This window comes from Vanessa cardui, chromosome 14, assembly GCF_905220365.1.
Source record: "Vanessa cardui chromosome 14, ilVanCard2.1, whole genome shotgun sequence".
NCBI classification, from domain to species: domain Eukaryota; kingdom Metazoa; phylum Arthropoda; class Insecta; order Lepidoptera; family Nymphalidae; genus Vanessa; species Vanessa cardui.
Window position 1 is genome coordinate 1,388,163 of NC_061136.1, and position 19,815 is coordinate 1,407,977.

The window sequence follows — 19,815 nt, forward strand, 5'->3', positions numbered from 1 at the left end:
TGGTGGACTTGTACTTTGTGTTACTTTTTTCTTCGTTTCGTTATATAGACTACAATTTGTTTTTGATGTCCTCCCCTCATGAGTCGAGATGGCCCAGTGTTTAGAAAGCGTGCATCTTAACCGATGATTGCGGGTTCAAACACAGGCAAGCACCGCTGATTCGTGTGCATAATTTGTCTTTATAATTTATCTCGTGCTCAGCGGTGAAGGAAAACATCGTGCGGAAACCTGCATATGACAAATTTCATAGAAATTCCGCCACATGTGTATTCCACCAACCCGCATTGGAACAGCGTGGTGGATATGTTCCAAACCTTCTCCTCAAAGGGAGAGGAGGCCTTTAGCCCAGCAGTGGGAATTTACAGGCTGTTGTTGTTGTTGTTTTTGTCCTCCCTTATATGAATAGGTACCTACTAGTTGTCGCCCACGGCTTCGCTCGCGCTTTTAGGGGGTTGATTATCACGTGTTTGGCAAAAAACGTACCCCATGTCGTTCCTTGAAGTTTAACTTTGCTTCACACCTTCAGTCAATAAGTATTAAGTCTTGGTGGTAGGGCTTTGGGCAAGCCCGCCTGGATAGGTACCACCCACTCATCAGATATTCTACCGCTAAATAACAGTACGCTGTATTGTTATGTTCCGGTTTGAATGGTGTGCGCCAGTGTAACTACAGCCATAAGGGACATAGCATCTCAGTTCCCAAGGTTGGTGGCACATTGACGATGTAAGGAATAGTTAATATTTCTTACAGCGTCATTTTCTATGGGCGATGGTGACCACTTACCGTCAGGTGACCCATGTGCTCGTCCGCCAACCTATTCTATAAAAAATCGTTTTTATAATTTATATTTAATTAGTCATGTTGACTTTGCATTTTTAAATGTAAAAAAGAGACTACTGAGTTTTTTGTCGGTTCTTCTCGGTAGGATCTATATTCCGAATCAGTGGTATCTTCAGATAAATATAGTTGTTAAATGATTGATTCCAAATGTGAAAGTGCTTGTAAAAGCCTACTTATATAAAGTAGGTATATTATGATTTTGATAAGATTTAGAGAAAAGTTCCGAAGAGATCTGGTTCGTCTTTTATTGAAACTAAATACAAAAATACCAATCAAAATCTCTAAAGAGCCAAAATGATTCATTGGGCAACCTTGAGTAAAAAAATGACTAATATGACGACGTACTATCGTAACTTTACGCAGGGTTTTCCCTATTTTACTAGCTAATAACGTAACTAATGAGGTATTCGATATGTGTGATGTTTTATGTGTGTTTACAGTAATATCCATAGTTTTATATCTGCCGAATAAACATATATTTTACTAGTTGTCACCCGCAGATTCGTTCGTGATTTAGGGATTTGGCTGTCATGTGTTAAGCAAAAAAGGTAGCCTATGTTCTTTCTTGAAGTTATTATTTGCTTGATACCAAATTTCATTAAATTCGATCCAGCGATTTGGTAAATTGGCTGGATTTGGAAAAAGGACAGACAGAGTTACATTCACATTTAATAATAGTATAGATTAAAATATTTATTATTTCTGTGTATTAGATTAAAAAAAAAAAAAAAAAAACAAATTTTATTCAAATGGTAGTAACCCAATAACTTGTTTAATTTTTTTAGTTACGTGCTAATTTACGTTCATAGTTCACCTCATAAGTTTCAAAGGATGTTTTTACGGGGGTAATAAATAATAATAAATTAATAAACAATCAATTCTCAAATGACGAAATAGTCATTGTCGTTTAACTATTTTCCTATTCTATAATACGTTGCGGATCGGATGAAGTTTGATCGGATTACAATCGAGAACATATAGTAAATGTGTGTAAGTTAGTAAATTTGAATAAGAATACTAGTATGACTCTAAATATAAAAGTTGAAGAAGCGAAGAGTAAAGTTTAGATAATAATGATATAGATTTTTAAATGATAAACTGTCCTAAATACTAAATTAAATGGAAGGCTGGTGCATGTTTAGTCTGAAGGTATTTAATTATAATTCAAAAGAGAAAAGTATTCTCGTCATGATTTGTATAGTAATAAAAATATAAGTGTAAATTTTCAATTTACTATAGCATAAGTCCTAAATATACATAAATATTTATTGACTTATATAAAAACTAATAAAAATATACATATATAACTAATATTATCAATATATTATTACTAACTAAGAGCGATTTCTATGGAAAAGGAAAACATGCTGTATCATGTAGGTAATGGGATCTATTCAATGTAGTATTATGGTAACTAAAAAGAGCGACAGAGATAGAGATATTAATAAATTAATATTCCAGTAATTTATTTTTTTTTGTTATTTTTGTTTGTTTTTAATATTTTTCTACTAATATTGACTAATGGCCTAAAATAGATTGTAGCTACTTAATTTTACAGCAAACTACGTTTACAATTTAATGTAAAATTAAGAACGTTTTTCTTACTGGTCTTAAATATATAAACTTCTATTCTATATCACGTCAATTATTGAAAGTACTCGTTATAATAATATATTAAATTCTACTTGCTAATATTTGTCAATCAATTCACCTACCGCGCTCTTTAAACTGCTCAATATTGTTTCCTAAAATATAAAGAATATAAATGTATAAAATTATAAATACGTGAAGAAATAACTAAAACTATATGTTATACTTAATAATATATATTATATAATTATTTTGCGAATTTGTAATTGATTTAATTAATATGAAAATTCTCGCTATTTATTTTAGTTTTGTTTCTATTGCGATTTCTCGGCGTAAAATTACTATAGTTACCCTTTTAAATCAATCACCTTCGGGTGCTAATCATATCCAATTATACATCCTGTATGAAAATAAACAAATAATTACTTCAAGCTTTTTTTAATATCTAGTATCTATAGTTAAAAAATAAAGTAAAGTATCAGCCTGTAAATTTTCCCACAGCTGGGCTAAGGCCTCCTCTTCCATTAAGAAGAGGGTTTGGAATATATTCCACCACGCTGTTCCAATGCGGGTTGCTTGCCTGGGTTTGAACCCGCAATCATCAGTTAAGATGCACACGTTCTAGCCACTGCATCGTCTCAGATCTAGTATCTATCTACACTAAAATAAATATCTATACACAAATTGTAGACTGAAAAACAAACATTAAAAATCTCTCCACCATTATAGAAATATATTATACATATAAACTTTCTTGAATCAATTTGTTTAATGATGAAAACCGCATTAACATCCGTTCCATAGCTTAAAAGATCCAAGCATACACTCTGCAGGAAGCTTCTATGTTTAACAATAAGGAAAGCATATTATATTAACACCTTAAATACACCTTTTTAGGAGAGAACCCAATAAAACCTAGAAAGTTAATTTACTTCACTTCAGGCACCACTGTTTGTAGACATTTGTTTGTAGGGTTCTCCAGTTTTAATGGGTACCAGGATAAACAAACAATATACGTAGAAGCTATTTAATTGAATAAAAATATAATATCGTTTGAAAATCAGTCGTCACCTAATAGTTATTTAATGTTTTATCGTTATAAAACAGAGATACAGAACAGACAAGCCGTGTTACAGGAAAAACTGGTCAAATCGTAGTACGTGTGCGCTCGTATAAAAGCCGATACCTCCCACCGCCGACGTTTACTCTCGGCCGAACTGCATCTCGTGCTGACGCCTCATTAAACAAAAAAAAGTAAGTTACGAATTATAGTGTTGTGATTTTTACGATATATTTACCGGTAAGTATATACAAATATTTTCATTGAATATAAACATATAAATAAATAGGTATATGCTTATTGAATTTTCGTATTAGAATCTTTTATGTAAATTTTCCGTCATACGAAAAGGTTGATGTTTGTTTGTATTGAATGAAACATATATAAATATAGTCTTATGTCACATCTGATATGTAAATTTTAATAAGTAATTATGTATTTATTAGTTTTTAAACCTTTATTAAAAAGCATTAAGCGACTTTGACATTGCCATTCACCCCAATTAAAGATATAATTAATTTTAGTTTATTGACCTCTGAAAAAACCAGTTCAAGAAAGTTGAACATAAATATTAAGTAATAATAATGATATTGCTTTGAACTCGCATTTCAGAAACAATTACTTATTATTTATCTTATCTATAACAAACTGCGTTTTCATGATATTTCAATTAATTGCCAACATAACTTTTTAATATACACTTTCAATAACCAACAACAATTTCTAATTTTATACGAAACTAAAATATTTATTTGGTTAAAAATGTATGATATTATTCAATTTACACGTTGAATTTTTTTAGTTTCCGTGTAATTAATGTAAATTAATTCAATATATTTTCGTAAAAAAATTAAGTTGCCAACTAAAAACTAACGGAAGTAAAACAAAGTGAAAGGAGCTCTGTTATAGTTACCGTTCCACCGACCTTCATATTTCCCACGCTTTAATTACTGTCAAAATTACAATAGTTTATATTATAAAGTATACACTATATAACTTTTTTTGTCCGCAATATCTCGGCGTGTTAGGGATCTTAGGTTATAGATATAAAAAAGTCTATATAGTCTATTCTTTGGGCCTAAATTCCGTTGCGTTGTGTATCTGTGAAAGCGTAACAGAATTACTTTCGCATTTATAATATTAGTACATATTTAGTAATAATTTATATAAGATTAACGACCCACCCGGCTTCTCACGGATGCAATACTTACTCATACAAAAATACTACAGCATTTGTTTATTTACGATATCACATTAGAAACTTCTAAAATTATCAATGTTTCTTTACTATATTGTCCATGTATTATACACAAAACCCTAGCTTTCGAATCACTCTGTCGATTACAAAAATCCGCACCAAAATACTCTGCCTAATTTGAAAGATCTAAGCATACATAGGGACAGATAGCGGTAAGCGACTTTGTTTTATACTATACTAGCGGTCGCCCGCGGCTTCGCCCGCGTAGATGACGGTTCATAATCAGTCTTCTACTATCCCTACTGCTGAGGCACGGTCACATTTGAAGAATTACTGCAACCGGCGCTTGGATCTATTGTGATAAACCTCAAATTCGTGATCACAACACCTCAGCCAGACCAACATCAGCCACGAATCTGATGAGGTTCTTAAGGTCGGAGGCCATTATGCCCTCTAAGGACCGGAGTTAGAACATTTTATAGTTCTATCTTTTATAGTTTAGGCATCTTACGCAAAAAATCAACTTTTTTGGTAGATTATTTCCTTTTTTGTCCGAAAAACCCAAAATATCTTACGGAACCCTATTTTTTTTTTTCAAAATAAAATTTAGCCTATGTTATGCAGGATTAATTTAGCTTTCGAATGGTGAAAGAATTTTTAAAATCGGTCCAGTAGTTTTTGAGCCTATTCATTACAACCAAACAAACAAAGTTTTCCTCTTTATAATATTAGTGTAGATAATGATACATAATTAAAGTTAATGATTTATTCAGAAGAAAGTCGTACAAACCTCCATGTTAAGAATAGTTGGATGATATAAATCATCTATTTTATTATTATTCTACGTCCGTACATCACTGCATTAATATGTGTGAAGCAATTACATCGTATGCGTTTTTATCTTGTAGGTTGTAACAATATTTTATTCAGATTCAATATGCTAGTAATATACCATAATATTATTAAAATACCACCAAGTTATATTATTTGTAATTAAACGTAACTTTATATTATTAATAAAGCTAATTCTATCATATTAATTAACAGAGTTTTAGAGATATCATTTTCCTCTCCGCTAAAGCGTGAAGTGGATTCAATAATAGCCCAAGAGGTCAGGATCAAACCTGCGAACATTGAGCTATTAATGGTGTATTATTATATAAATTATTCGGTTGTACTGTACTTAAACAACGAAAAGGTATACAAAAACATAGATCAATCAAAAATAGATACTTCTAGACGCCGGCCGGCAATTTATTTCGACCTCGCAGTTGTGTGCGTTTACATTGTGACATCATTACCGGTGAATTGCCGTTTGCGTTATAATTGAAGTTTTAACTGTAGATTAATATTATTAAAACGAGCGGTTCCAAATTCAAAAGATTATAGCATTGAAAATAAAAATAATATTGATAATTACTTATATATTTTTATTATTCTTAGTGGAAAATAAAATATAAATATCGGGCCAATTCATATTAATTCATTAGTCTATAATAAATGTATATCAATGTATTATTTGGAAGATACCTTAATTTGAGCTTTAATTGGATATAATTGAGTGTCAAAAGAAATCTTAGTTATTACATACTAGTTACAGCGTGCTGCTTTGCTCTTGTTTAAGGGGATTACATTGCTCAATAACCTTGAAGATCTAGCCTTTGTAACATTGTTTATAAAGAAAGCGCCTTCTGCTGACAGAGAAACATACTACAACAAAATTTACTGATGATTATTCAAGATTACAGATGCGACGCAATATTGAACAGTATTTGCCTAATTAATTCGGTCTCTGAGAGTCAAAAAGTACTTTTTCTGATGTACAAAGTTATTAGTGTCCAAACTCACAAGCCGTATTTCTTTTTGTTTCATATGAATACTTATAAATAGTATTTTGTAAACGCACTAAACTGACGTATATACTTGTTACGTGAGGATGCCTGCTGTAGGACGCTTCACTTGTCTTTTATTTTTATATTTAGGCATAGTCTATGATAGTTTCGAGGATAAAACTTAATAGAAACTGAGTTTTATTACGCTTATTAACTTAATTACAATTTATACTAAATGAACAGAATATTTTCCTAACATTAACATGACAAGAATTTCATTCAAGAATAGTGAATTTAAAATATTATTTGAAAAGAAAAAAGCACGTACAGTCCACTCGTCGTAAGAGTCGTCAAGACACTGACAAGTGACAAGACTCAAGAGTGACAAGACGAATCCCGAATAAGAGTCACGGGCATAGCGGGGGTGCTTGGTGGGGAACTTTGTAAAGATTCGGGTTATAATTGATTATTAAAAAATATAAAAATAAAAACGTGAAAATAAACAACACGATTTGTTAAACAGGTTTTTCTCTTTCTTTTAGTATAAATATCATACAAAATGACCCATATGTTATGTAGACAATTTAATATTTAATTTTAAAAAGACCTATTTTCCCATTTTTTTTGTCAATATTTAGTCAAATTTATAAAAAAATTAAATAACACAAAGTTTTTCCCATATTCTCTAGTTTACTTGTACATTTTTTTATAGGAAATACATTAAAGAATTCGTCTACAAACTGCCTTTAAGAGAGCGTATTTTTAGAGTTTGAGTGTTGTAATCCCCTTAAGGTGTCAATCGTCTAGTGTTAGTCTTTCTTTGGTGTTCAAACATACTCTATATAAAGTTTCACCAAATTCGGTTCAGCGGTTTGGTGTGAAAGAGCAATAGACAGTTACTTTCGCATTTATAATATTACTTTAAATTAAGGTCATTAAAATTGTGTAGATCGATAATAATATAATGTACTAACTACTACTCGATTACAAACAGTGTTATGACTTGTAAGGGCCAATCAACGTCACCCTGACAGACAATTTCGACGATAACATCGGGGGTGATGGTAATGTCTAGCAAATGAAAACAGAACATCTACGTAAACAGTGAAACAGCCTTTTAATGTTTTTTAATTATTATTATGGTAGTAACAAATTATCTATGTATTTAATAAATAAATTGAAAATCATGAGTAACGAATCCATCTATAAGCGTAACATATACAATAATGTAAATTAATTTAAAAACATATACATTTAAATATTTTCTAATATTTTTGTGCTTAAGACGATACAGTAAGTCAAACACAATTGACTTTCTGTAAGAAAATATTTGTTGATTAATTCATGTACCTAACAATAACAAAGAGGAACTAAAAGTGTCTAATTACTTATTGCTTTACATAAATAACAAATGTATTTTGTATAGATTATACAACCTGTCTATCTAAAGAAAATGATGGTTTCATATTCGAGTCTAAATCTTCAAAAATTAAGTATAATTTAAACATAAATAGGTAAATAAAAAACCAAATTTATATTTATAATATATATATATTGCGGAGTTTGATTCGTATATATACGAATGATCGCGAACTGTGCCCTATGTCTCGAGCAAGTCTATCGTTACATAATATTAACTGCGAATTTTTTTTAGTCGTAAAAATAAACGTAAACTTGTCAAAAAACCGTCGAGTCATCGCAGAAAAAATATTCCGGCTTTTTTTAATTTATACGGTATCGTTGATTATCTGTTTTTTTTTTCACTATCGACCAACAAAAAGGAATGTTACGGCCTCGCTTGTTACCTAGTAACATTGAATCGAACTACAGTTGATTACGTTCCGCGTTCACAAGGAAATATATACGTGACACAATTACGTTTCTCTATAAATCCTAGAGCGATGATTCATGATTCAAACTAACTCGTAAATTTTAATCAAATGAAATCAAATATGCACGATTTAAATTTCCAAACAAATTTGGATACTAGAAAGGCTGCGCATGGGTGCAATACTGATACTAAATATACTACAAAATTTGTTCATTTACAACATCACATGAGAAACTTCTAAAATTATGAGTATTTTTTTAATATACTGTCCAAGTATTATGTACAAAAACCTTCCTCTCGAATCACTCTATTTATAAAAAGAAAACACATCAAAATCCGTTGTGTAATTTTGAAGATCTAAGTATACATAGAGACAGACAGCGGTAAACGACTTTGTTTTATACTGTGTAATGATACAAAATAGAATAAAAATTTAATAAATCATGATCATTTAACAAGAACATCTAAGCCACTTTAAATAATTATATATAAAATAAAAAAATAATGTAGCTACATGGTTAGAGAACATCAGCCTGTAACAGATTAAAAAAATGAAGCCTCATACAATAAACTAGTCACGATTTCATGATTAGTTTGTTTGCGCAATTAATAACGATGACAATAATTCATAAGCTCACTCGCTCATATTATTGTTACCTACTGTTGCACATACTACACAAATATTTTCTCACGTATGAAGCAATAGCAAATTAACAATATACTGACGGTTTTACTAATAAATATTCTCCCTAGCCAAGATTACTTAACACTTTTCAACTTACCAACTTTAACTAATAAAAGTTAATTTAAAAATTTATGATATGTTAAGATAAACTTCAAATAACACCAAAGCCAATTTGAATAGTCCTTCTGTATAACAAAATATTCAATATGTGAGGGGATTCTCGACTTTTTATACATTTTATGTAATGCATTCATTATACCGATTTTTCTATATTCGAGAAGATTTTAAACCATAGAATTCCCAATGATAAATCCGACTTTGATATACATTCAATGTTTCGAAAAATTATCTTATTTAAAGTTTGTTTTATTTTCCTATTGGCATTGGTTACTATAATACATTGTTACTTGCGTGTATCTTACACACAGTACTCGAAATCAACATCATTATCCGATGCGAATATTACATAATGATCAAAAAAAATTCAAGAGACATTGCATCGCGTACCGGTAATTGGCTGGTATAAAATGTGAAAAGGTTTCCTGCAAGTTACAATCGAAGTTTTGTCCATTAAAATTTGTGAAATAACTACGTTACATCCTGTATTTTAATGTTAAGACATGAGATGGCCCAGTTGTTAGAACGCGTGCATCTTAACCGATTATTGCGGGTTCAAACCCAGGCAAACACCGCTGAATATTCAAGTGCTTAATTTGTGTTTAGAATTCATCTCGAGCGCGGTGGTGAAGGAAAACTTCGTGAGAAAACCTGCATGTGTCTAATTTCATAGATATGCTGCCACATGTGTATTGGAACAGCATGGTGGAATATGTTCCAAACCTTCTCCTCACAGGGAGAGGAGGCCTTAACCCAGCAGTGGGAAATTTACAGGCTGTTGTTGTTGTTGCTGCATTTTATTTTATGTATTTTCGTTGTTATAGCATAATGCCCGTTGATTTGTACTACGTGCCTGGCTCCGCGCCCTGCCGAGCGGTGCTGCTCACTGCGCGTGCTCTCAACTTAAACCTCAACTTGAAACTAGTGGATCTGCATCACGGAGAACACCTTAAACCTGAATACCTTAAGGTGAGGACAATTAACGCAATGCAAAATGGATCCAGTACTCAAAAATCTATTTTTGTGTTGGGGAGACTACACGTCAGCTTTAAGCCCTTCAAAAAATATCCAAGTAACTGTTTTTCAAACAAATTTACTCTCAAACTTATCTCCAAATGTATCCCCAATTTTCTCAAAAGGAAATAATTGTGCCTAGTTCCGTTTTTCATAACTACGACTACTTATAATAATGTCCGATTTTGGACAATACTGAAGTGGATTTAGGCATAGCACCAACGTTACGTTACGTTACGTGCTATCCAAGACTAAAGAACTTCCAACTCAAGTCCATGACTAAACCGAAATAATTTTTTGTTAGTCAGATCAATGAGGTTCGAGAAGAGCTTTAATGTTATGCAACAGTATATACTAATTAAATCTTTTGATCTCATTGGCAAAGACTGACTGCACACCTTTGGAACGAGATGATCGCCTCCAGGCTGTTTCAAATAACAAAAATATGTTTGTTATTGTACATGTAGTATGAAAAAAAAGTAGATCCCACTGAGTTTCTTTGGCCGGCTCTTCTCAGGTCTGAGGTGTTAAATTCCAAACCGGTGGTAGATTTTTGACTATCAATAAGCAAGTGTAAACACTTCTATTTTGAATCAATTGATTTTTGACTTCGACTTTGAAAGCACAGCTAAATATACGGATTCTAAAAGAAATATATAAATAGTTATGTTTGTTTTATGAGTAATATTTTAGGTAATTTTAATACCGAGAAGTTACGTGGAAGGCGGCTATCATGGTATGGGCATGTAATGCGGAGGAATGAGGAACACATTGTGAGGAAGGCCTTGAGCATGGATGTGGATGGATATAGAGGTAGAGGACGACCAAAGAAACGATGGATGGATTGTGTGAAAGACGATATGGCTAGAAAGAATGTTACTTGTGAGATGACGTCTGACAGAGAAGGAGATGGATATGGAAGGAGAAGACATGCTGTGCCGACCCCAAATAAAATTGGGATAAGGGCAGGAGAATGAAATGATTTTAGGTAATTTTAGTTTTCAAAATAGCAACATTTTATGGATTTTACCCTTACAAAGTCGGGACGGGGCTATTATTCTATCAACCATTATATCGACAAGCAACGTAATTATCGTTTGGTTCGTAGAAAAAGCTTCCGATTGATTATACCATGACGTCATTAGAATTTGAATAGCATTGGTATTCTTGTTGGTATTATACCAACAAGGGATAGTCGATATATTGTACAAAAATATGGTTGTATTCCGTTAAAAATGCATTAATCCATACTGATATTATAAATGCAACAGTAACTCTGTCTGTCTGCCTCGCTTCCACGCTAAAACTACTGGACTGATCTAAATGAAATTTGGTACACAAATAGTCTAGAGCCTGAGAAAGGACATAGGCTACTTTTTAATTGGATAAAAGTGTTGTAAACAAAGAGATTTTACATCAATAATTGAATCGAAAATTTTGAGTTATTTTGTAAATATATTGAAACCGCGGGTGGGTAACAGCTAGTAAGTATTTTTATAATCGTAAAGTACATTACCTGATATCACGATATATTTTTAAAATAACGTGTTGCTATATCCTTTGCCGTAAACACGATTATGTATATCTGAATGCATCTATAATAAATTTTATTGTATTCATACTCAGAATAACGCTATATACGTTATAAAACACATAATTACACGGATTCATCGTTGAATTGCGTGCATTAAAGATACATTTTTGATTTGTTAATTATAATAAAATACTGGTTTAATTTCGAGTTTTCGGTATAACTGCAAGATATTTAATAATGCTTTCCGATGCACAGCACTTTAAGCACTTCCAATTATTATTATTTTTATTTTTTGCAACAACTTTCTATAATAAATAATAATACCTAAAAAAATTTTATAGGCCCAAATCGGGATTTAAATCGCTTAGGATTTTGGGCCTTATGTTTGGGGTCTTGGCTAGCCTAGCTTAGCTTTAGCCGAAGCTGTTAAACCTACCAATGTATAATGAGTATAATTAAAATAATTCGTCTTATTTTTTTAATCATCTTCGTCTGATTAAAGAGTGTATACCTGTTTTTCTGAACCAGTCTTTGGAATTTTGGACACATTTTAGACCTTAACAATCTAAATGTTATCACAGATTATAAAACAAATTTGTACGAACTTTAATATTTTTAGACTAAATTTTACTGACATAGATACATTCCATATAAGCAACTAAATTTAATTTAACTTTTTAATAAATGACTTTCCATATAAAAAAACAACTTAGAGTTATTACATGTAAAATGGTTCACAATTTTATATCCATGGCAATCAGCCAGGTCCGGCAGCCGAATAAAGCCTTTATAAAGTTCAATGGAATTTAAACCCTAATCCCTTTGTAATAATGACTAAATTGTCCTAGTACACCATTGAAGGTCAAAAGTTGCATGAGTGATGTAATTTAACGGAGGCGTTGAACTCAAAGGAGGTCTCGCGTGTTTCCATTGTAAAACGAACATATCTCTAGAACTGTATTTACTACGTTTATTTGTATTACGTAAACAACTTGAATTGTAAAGATTAATCTTATGTTAACTAGTATTAGCCTGATAAGAAATGTCTATATTGTAGATAACAGTTTTTCTATTGCATTTATTTATATGTTTTATTATTATAGTCAATAGACCAATAAGTGTTTAATTATAATTAGTTCCGATTTATAAAATGGCAGTCAAAAAGGCAATGTATTTGAAAAATACATTAGTTGTACTATTTATGTAAGGACTAGCTGTTACTCGTGACGATTTATCGAATATGAATATACATATTTAAAAATTAACTTAAAATATTACGTTCATTATTGGTATACGAAAAGGTCTTATCTATTTGTTTCCAAAAAAATAACTTCTTCTTTCTCAGGCTCTAGACTATTTATGTACATAATTTCATTTAAATCATTCCAGTAGTTTTGGCATGAAAGCGAGACAGACAGACACACAGGGATACTTTTGTATTTATTATATTAGTATGGATATGGTTGGATATTTGTTTTGTACCTTTTTTAAACCGTTATATTAAAATTCTGAAGTATATGCCCATATTGTCTTTTATGCTCAAAAGCTTCTTATATTTGTATAAGTAGATCTAGTATTCCAAACGCTTAAAATCAAATAATATTCTGTGCTGTGGTTATTTTAAGTTTATAAATGACAACTTACCACACGCTAACAGGAACCGGTCTCATTCCGTTACATTCCAATCGATCTCGAACCGTTTGACTTGAAAAATTAATCAACTACGCGTTGTTGTGACGTTATTCAAAGTATTCTTACAACTGTTTCGATGATTTTGTGAAGTATGAGGCTGTAAAATCTGAGGTTCAGTTTAAAATCCCGCGACCAATGACAAAAAGGAATATTTTTACCTGAGTTGTGATAAATCAACAATTAAATTAAATAGATAAATACAATACTACGTCACATTGTCTTAAAAGGCATGGACCAATAAAATTTGTTATATTTTTAATTATCTAAAATTCAATTTGCTTAAATACACAACTTTTCTTATTAGTTAATAGTTTCTTAAATAACAAATAAAACCTTTATTTTCATAAGAATTAGTGATAAAGTTTTTAAGTCTCTAAATTAATATGAAATAAAGTCCCTGTAAAAAGCATTACGGCATGGAATACTGGCAAGATACTGGCAGTATTGCCACGTAGATTCGAAATTCTGATCACATAGGCAAAAAACGAAACAATCACAAATGATTTGACTAAATTTAAAAATTATAAGGTTTTTATTTAAGTTTGAAATTAGAATTTGGGGCCAATTCTTAAGTACATAAATAATAATTGATCCGCTTACCTAACCATGAATTTCTATTTTCTTTATAATCTGTGCTTATCTGTTATTAATTTATGCATTTTTCCCCAGATAAATCCTCAACACACAGTCCCGACTCTAGTAGACGATGGCTACCCGATCTACGAGTCACGTGCTATCATTACCTACCTCGTGAACAAGTACGGAAAGGGTAGCGCGCTCTACCCCGAAGACCCTAAAGCGAGGGCACTTGTCGATCAGCGCTTGTACTTCGACATTGGAACTTTGTATCAGAGATTCGGTGACTACTTCGTAAGTATAAGACTGTTTGAAAATAGTAGTCGCTCGCGTTTTAGTGTTGGCTGTAATCTCTCTTGTTCAAGTTTGCTTCATACCAAATTTTATCAAACTCGATTCAGCGGTTTGGTTGTGAAACAGCTAAAGACAAACAGACTTTCTGTCACATTTATAATATTAAAATAGATTAGGATCTTATAATTATGCCTTCCAAAAATAATTCTTCTTAATAAAGTGTTTTATTATTTATCACAGCGACAATTCACTTATCGCTGTTTTGTGGAAAAAAATAAAACACAAACAACTAATTTTATGTTTTTGCTATGTACCTGCCTTTTGTTTCTTTTATATTTATTTTATTATTATTGAATATTTTTAAGTCTAAATGTTGACAACGAATACCGATGTACGGATAAATCCAGTGGGGTTTTTGTTACATCGTCGTCAATATAAACAAAGAATGTATTTTCAATAAATCAACAAATAAAGAAAACAATAAAGAAGTTATCTGTACGTAGTTTATACTCAAAATCCATAGACAATTATATACTTTTTAATGTTAATTTCAAAGAGTTTTGCTAACACCAGGTCTCATTTACAGTACCCACAAATCTTCGGAGGTGCGCCCGCTGATAAGGACAAGCTAGCTAAAGTAGAGGATGCCCTCAAATTGCTTGACACTTTCCTTGAAGGACAGAAATATGTCGCTGGCCCCAACCTTACCGTAGCAGATCTCAGCATCGTCGCTGGAGTATCAAGCTTCGAAGCGTCTGACATTGACTTCAAGAAATATGCGAATGTTAAGAGGTAAGAGAATCTATATTAGAATACATTAAAAGCAGTGTTACCTACTTAATAAGTGAAAGTCACAAGGAACAGTTGCTAATAATAAAAAGGATATTTACTTTTGAATGTCGAAAAAAATATTATTTTTATGTACTTTACAACCGTTAATTCACTCTTTTTTTCTCGGAATATAAATAATAGTTACATCAATCAAGTTAAGTTATTAAACGAATCGTTAAAAATCCTATAAGTCATAGACAATATTTAACATTATCTGTTGGTAACCGGCATATATAGCCTGTATCTAAAATTGTTTTTCATCATAATTATCCAATACTTTAAAGTATAAATAATTTTATGAATAAAAATGAATCGTCTTTTTCCAGGTGGTACGAAACCGTGAAATCCACAGCACCTGGATACCAAGAAGCCAATGAGAAGGGTCTGGACGCGTTCAAGGCTCTCGTAAACAGCCTCCTTAAGAAGTAATTCCTTTTCACGTGAACTAAACTGAACAGATGTTTTCTATTCACTAATTTTAAGTACAACACCGCTTGCTATTTGACTTATGATTGTAATATAAGTTGTAGAAATTAAGGCACAATAAACGAACTGACATTCTATCTTATATTGTTGTTTATTTCGTGTAATGAAACTTAATTTGCGGCATCCTCTGAACATGATACCTCTAGGCTCTATTTTTTTAATAGCTTATTTCTATACTCTTTTTTTTATGGTATAGGTTGGCGGATGAGCATATGGGCCACCTGATGGTAAGTGGTCAACATCGCCCATAGACAATGACGCTGGAAGAAATATTAATTATTCCTTACATCGTCAATGTGCCACCAACCTTGGGAAATAAGATGTTATGTCCATTTGACCTGTAGTTACACTGGCTCACTCACCCTTCAGACCGGAACACAACAATACTGAGTACTGTTATTTGGCGGTAGAATAACTGATGAGTGGGTGGTACTACCAGACGGGCTTGCACAAAGCCCTACCACTCTATTCCAACTACAACAAAAGAAAAGCCAAATAAACTACACTTGAAAGCGACGCCATACCATTGGTAAAGGACTTGATTAATCTATGATTTACACGATGGATTTCTGAAAAAATGAAGCTGTAAATATCGACGAAACTGTTATCGAAATTTAAGAAGGAAAATTAAAATGGAAATAAGTGCTTCAGCACAATAGTGTGGTATGTAAATAAAGTTATATTAATCATAAATTCTTGGTGGTGCTGAGTTATTAGCAAATCGCTTGAAACCGCGTAAATTTAGGTTTATCTTTTTTCTTACTTCCATTGTAATAGGCTACACATACAATGAATGTATACCGTGTAGCGTGCACATATATATACTTACATATTAATTAACACTAGACATTCATATAAAAAAATATAAGATGCATAATTTCTAGCAAAAGTAACACTCAAAACTATTACCAAACGCTGTAATTATAGTCATGCTATAAACATATGTGTTGCAAATTCAACTTCTTCACCAAGCACTAAGCAGTGAGGAAAAAGCATAACATTTTACGACCGAAGTTCGTTGGTAGGACAGGGCATAGAGAGTAGACAAATATTATTTATACTTTAAGAAGTAATAACTTCTTATGGAAAGATAAACCGCTATACCAAGTAACGCATAACGACGCCAGTCTGTCTCTCTTCTAGGCAAACGTTTCGTACATACGTCCGATATCGAAACCAATCTAAAATTGGATGTCGTCGGAATATCAGATGCAGTTTTCATCAAAAATTTATGAATATCGTATAGGAACGTCAAAGCAATCAAAGTAAAATAACACTAAACTTATGGACTATACGTCTTATCTCTATTTAACTTTACAGTAAACCTCTATCTATAGGAATGATATGAAGCAATGTTAAACCGATTTCTACTATATTTGTTCCATCTCCTTCTTATATGTATATCGTACAATATGAACACAAACTTAAAAAAATAAAAATTTTAACAAAAAGAAAAACCGACTTCAAACAAAACACTATTTTAAAACAAATAAATATGCACTAAAAAGTAATAAAAATAATTGCGTTTTGAACATAATTTTTGGAGTCCTCCTAAGCAAAATTAAATGAAATATAGAAATGAAATTAGGCTACTTAAAAGTGTACGATTACGATTATATAACGTAGTTATAGTTATTGTTATATTTGGAGCCGGTGTCAACCACGGGCACGCGCCTTAACAATCAAAAGAGTCCCTGGATTGACCCAGTATGTTATCGTATAAAAGGTAATTTGTAAAACACTGTTTTCTACCCCATACAACAACAACAACAACAACTTGTAAATTCCCACTGCTGGGCTAAAGGCCTCGTCTCCCTTTAAGGAGAAGTTTTGGAACATATTCCACCATGCTGTTCCAATGCGGGTTGGTGGAATACACGTGTGGCAGAATTTCAATGAAATTTGTCACATGCAGGTTTCCTCACGATGATTTCCTTCACCGCTGAACACGAGATGAATTATAAAGACAAATTAAGCACATGAATCAGCGGTGCTTGCCTGAGTTCGAACCCGCAATCATCGGTTAAGATGCACGCGTTCTAACCACTCTGCCATCTCGACTCCTTCCGGCTAGCTCAGTCGGTAGAGCATGAGACTCTTCTACCCCATATCGCAACCTAATTGAACCGTTTAGGAGTTCCATCACTACATAATGTAAAACAAAGTCGCTTTCTCTGTCCCTATATCTTTAAAACTACGCAACGGATTTTGATGCGGTTTTTTTAATATAGTGTGATTTGAGGGGATGGTTTGTGTATATAATACATGAATAATATAGTAAAGAAACACTGGTAATTTTTGAAGTTAGCAATGTGATGTCGTAAATAAACAAATTCTGTAGTATATTTAGTATCAATATTGCACGCGTGCGAAGCCGGGGCGGGTCGCTAGTTAATTATAATATTTGACTATGACAATTACATGAACATAACCTACATAAAGTTACGGAAGGTGAATCAAATATCCAAATAACCTATAAATAAAAGATTCGGCCGAGTTAACGTTTTCCTCAGAATTGTTCTTTTCCCTTCCGTTTCGTTACATTGTCATGTATTCTATGTTCAGAACCTTACCAAACTTTCACCAAACTACCCTTGAAGTATATCCTTTAAAATAAAAAAATAATCATCGAAATTGGTTGACTCAATTTCGAGTTATTAACCTATTTATCGCGCACATTCATAATGCAAATTTAAGACTTATGTCGTTTTCATACGGATACCATGATCAGAACCGAACTAAATTAAAATGGGACCACACGGGAAGCACTACCTTTCAAACAAAAAAAAACTATCAAAATCCACACAGTTAAAAGTTATGAGGTTACAAATATAAAAAAAATACAGACGAACTGATAACCTCCTGCTTCTTGAAGTCGGTTGATAAATAAAGACAGTGCGACATCTGAAGTCGGATTTCAGCAGCGATATTTAATCCATATATCCATTACATAACCGATGTCAAAAAATGATCTCTTCGTTCTTTTCTAGCGTAAATGTGTTTCGGGTAAGACATATGTACAATAAATGTTTTGAATGAACAACAAAATATGTGCAATTTATATATCATGTAAAAGCACGTAAAAAAATATAATAAATGAATTTCACATTTATAATTAAATAAATGTGAAATTACTTTTCGAGATGTATCCAAATTTAAACCTGTACCTACTTAATGAAGTAAAATGTGATTTAATTTTTTTTTTATTTCCAATATCAAGCATAGAACTCGTAAGACGTGCAGAATTTCAATCTGTAAGAAACATGAAAATGATAAATGTCTTTCAGCATAATATATAACCAAAAAATAATTTATTAGATACAGTGGCACTATGGTTCCTCCATCTTCATCGTAGTAACTTACATTAACAAATCCTGAAGACACTATTTCGAAAATGTCATTTTTCTGGCTAACAAGGATTACTATATATAACACTACATTATGAATGGCTGTTTTAAGATGACGTGTAATGCCTTTGGCAGTGACTTGTGTATCTTTGTCCAAATGCTCAATATGCGACGTGGGATTTATTAGTATTAAATTTCACGCCTTTTTGTTTATTACCTATTGGGTCTCGAGGAAGACTAAAATATAAACATTTCAAATGAAATATAAAAATAAAACAAAACCATAATTCATACGACACTAGTTAATGATCCACAAAAATCTAAAACAGCGTTCTACTAAAATAAAAAGTTTCATTAAAAAAGTAGGTTTAAAGTAGGACTCGCACCAGAAGTGAGGATTTTGGGGATTTTCAATTAACAAGTTGCGTTAGAGAAGCACTTTCGTCATATGTTACATTTGAGTGGTTGCCTTATTTGACCAAATAGGTATGATCACGAACTTGGAAAAAATATTCGTCGAATTGAAAAACTTTTCTATTAGGGCATTCTTTTGTTTTTAAAAAAAAGAATGCCCAAATGCAATGCCCCAAAGCAATTAAGAAATAACTAGTATCCCAACTTACAGTTCCTCTTAAGCTTATCATTTGTATTAGGACTGGGTACGTCAATAGCCCAAGAGGTCAGGATCGATCCTGTAACTTATACATCGCTAGGCCCCTTTAAACCATTCCCTTATTGGCGCTTATATTATTATATATATTCGATTAAAAACTATTTTAGGTAGGCTTTTCCATAACGGTTCTCTTCATTATTAAATTCGATATTATGTTTTATCTATTTTAGTCGCCAAATAACTTTTATGAGAAAGTAGAGCAACCACAAATGTCT

General features: G+C 32.0%; 1 protein-coding gene across 2 annotated transcripts; it reads left to right on the forward strand.

Annotated features, from left to right (window-relative positions):
- The first annotated feature begins 3,526 nt into the window (after positions 1-3,526).
- Positions 3,527-15,662, forward strand: LOC124535209 (glutathione S-transferase 1-1-like). Of its 2 annotated transcripts, none has more exons than XM_047111331.1 (5): positions 3,527-3,684; positions 9,978-10,122; positions 14,063-14,263; positions 14,850-15,055; positions 15,421-15,662. In XM_047111331.1, the coding sequence occupies exons 2-5, from the start codon at positions 9,982-9,984 to the stop codon at positions 15,521-15,523; spliced, it is 651 nt and encodes a 216-aa protein (XP_046967287.1). In that variant the 5' UTR covers positions 3,527-3,684; positions 9,978-9,981; the 3' UTR covers positions 15,524-15,662. The 2 variants fall into 2 exon arrangements, with proteins under 2 accessions (XP_046967287.1, XP_046967288.1); XM_047111332.1 differs by having other exon boundaries at positions 3,643-3,730.
- The last annotated feature ends 4,153 nt before the right edge of the window (positions 15,663-19,815 follow it).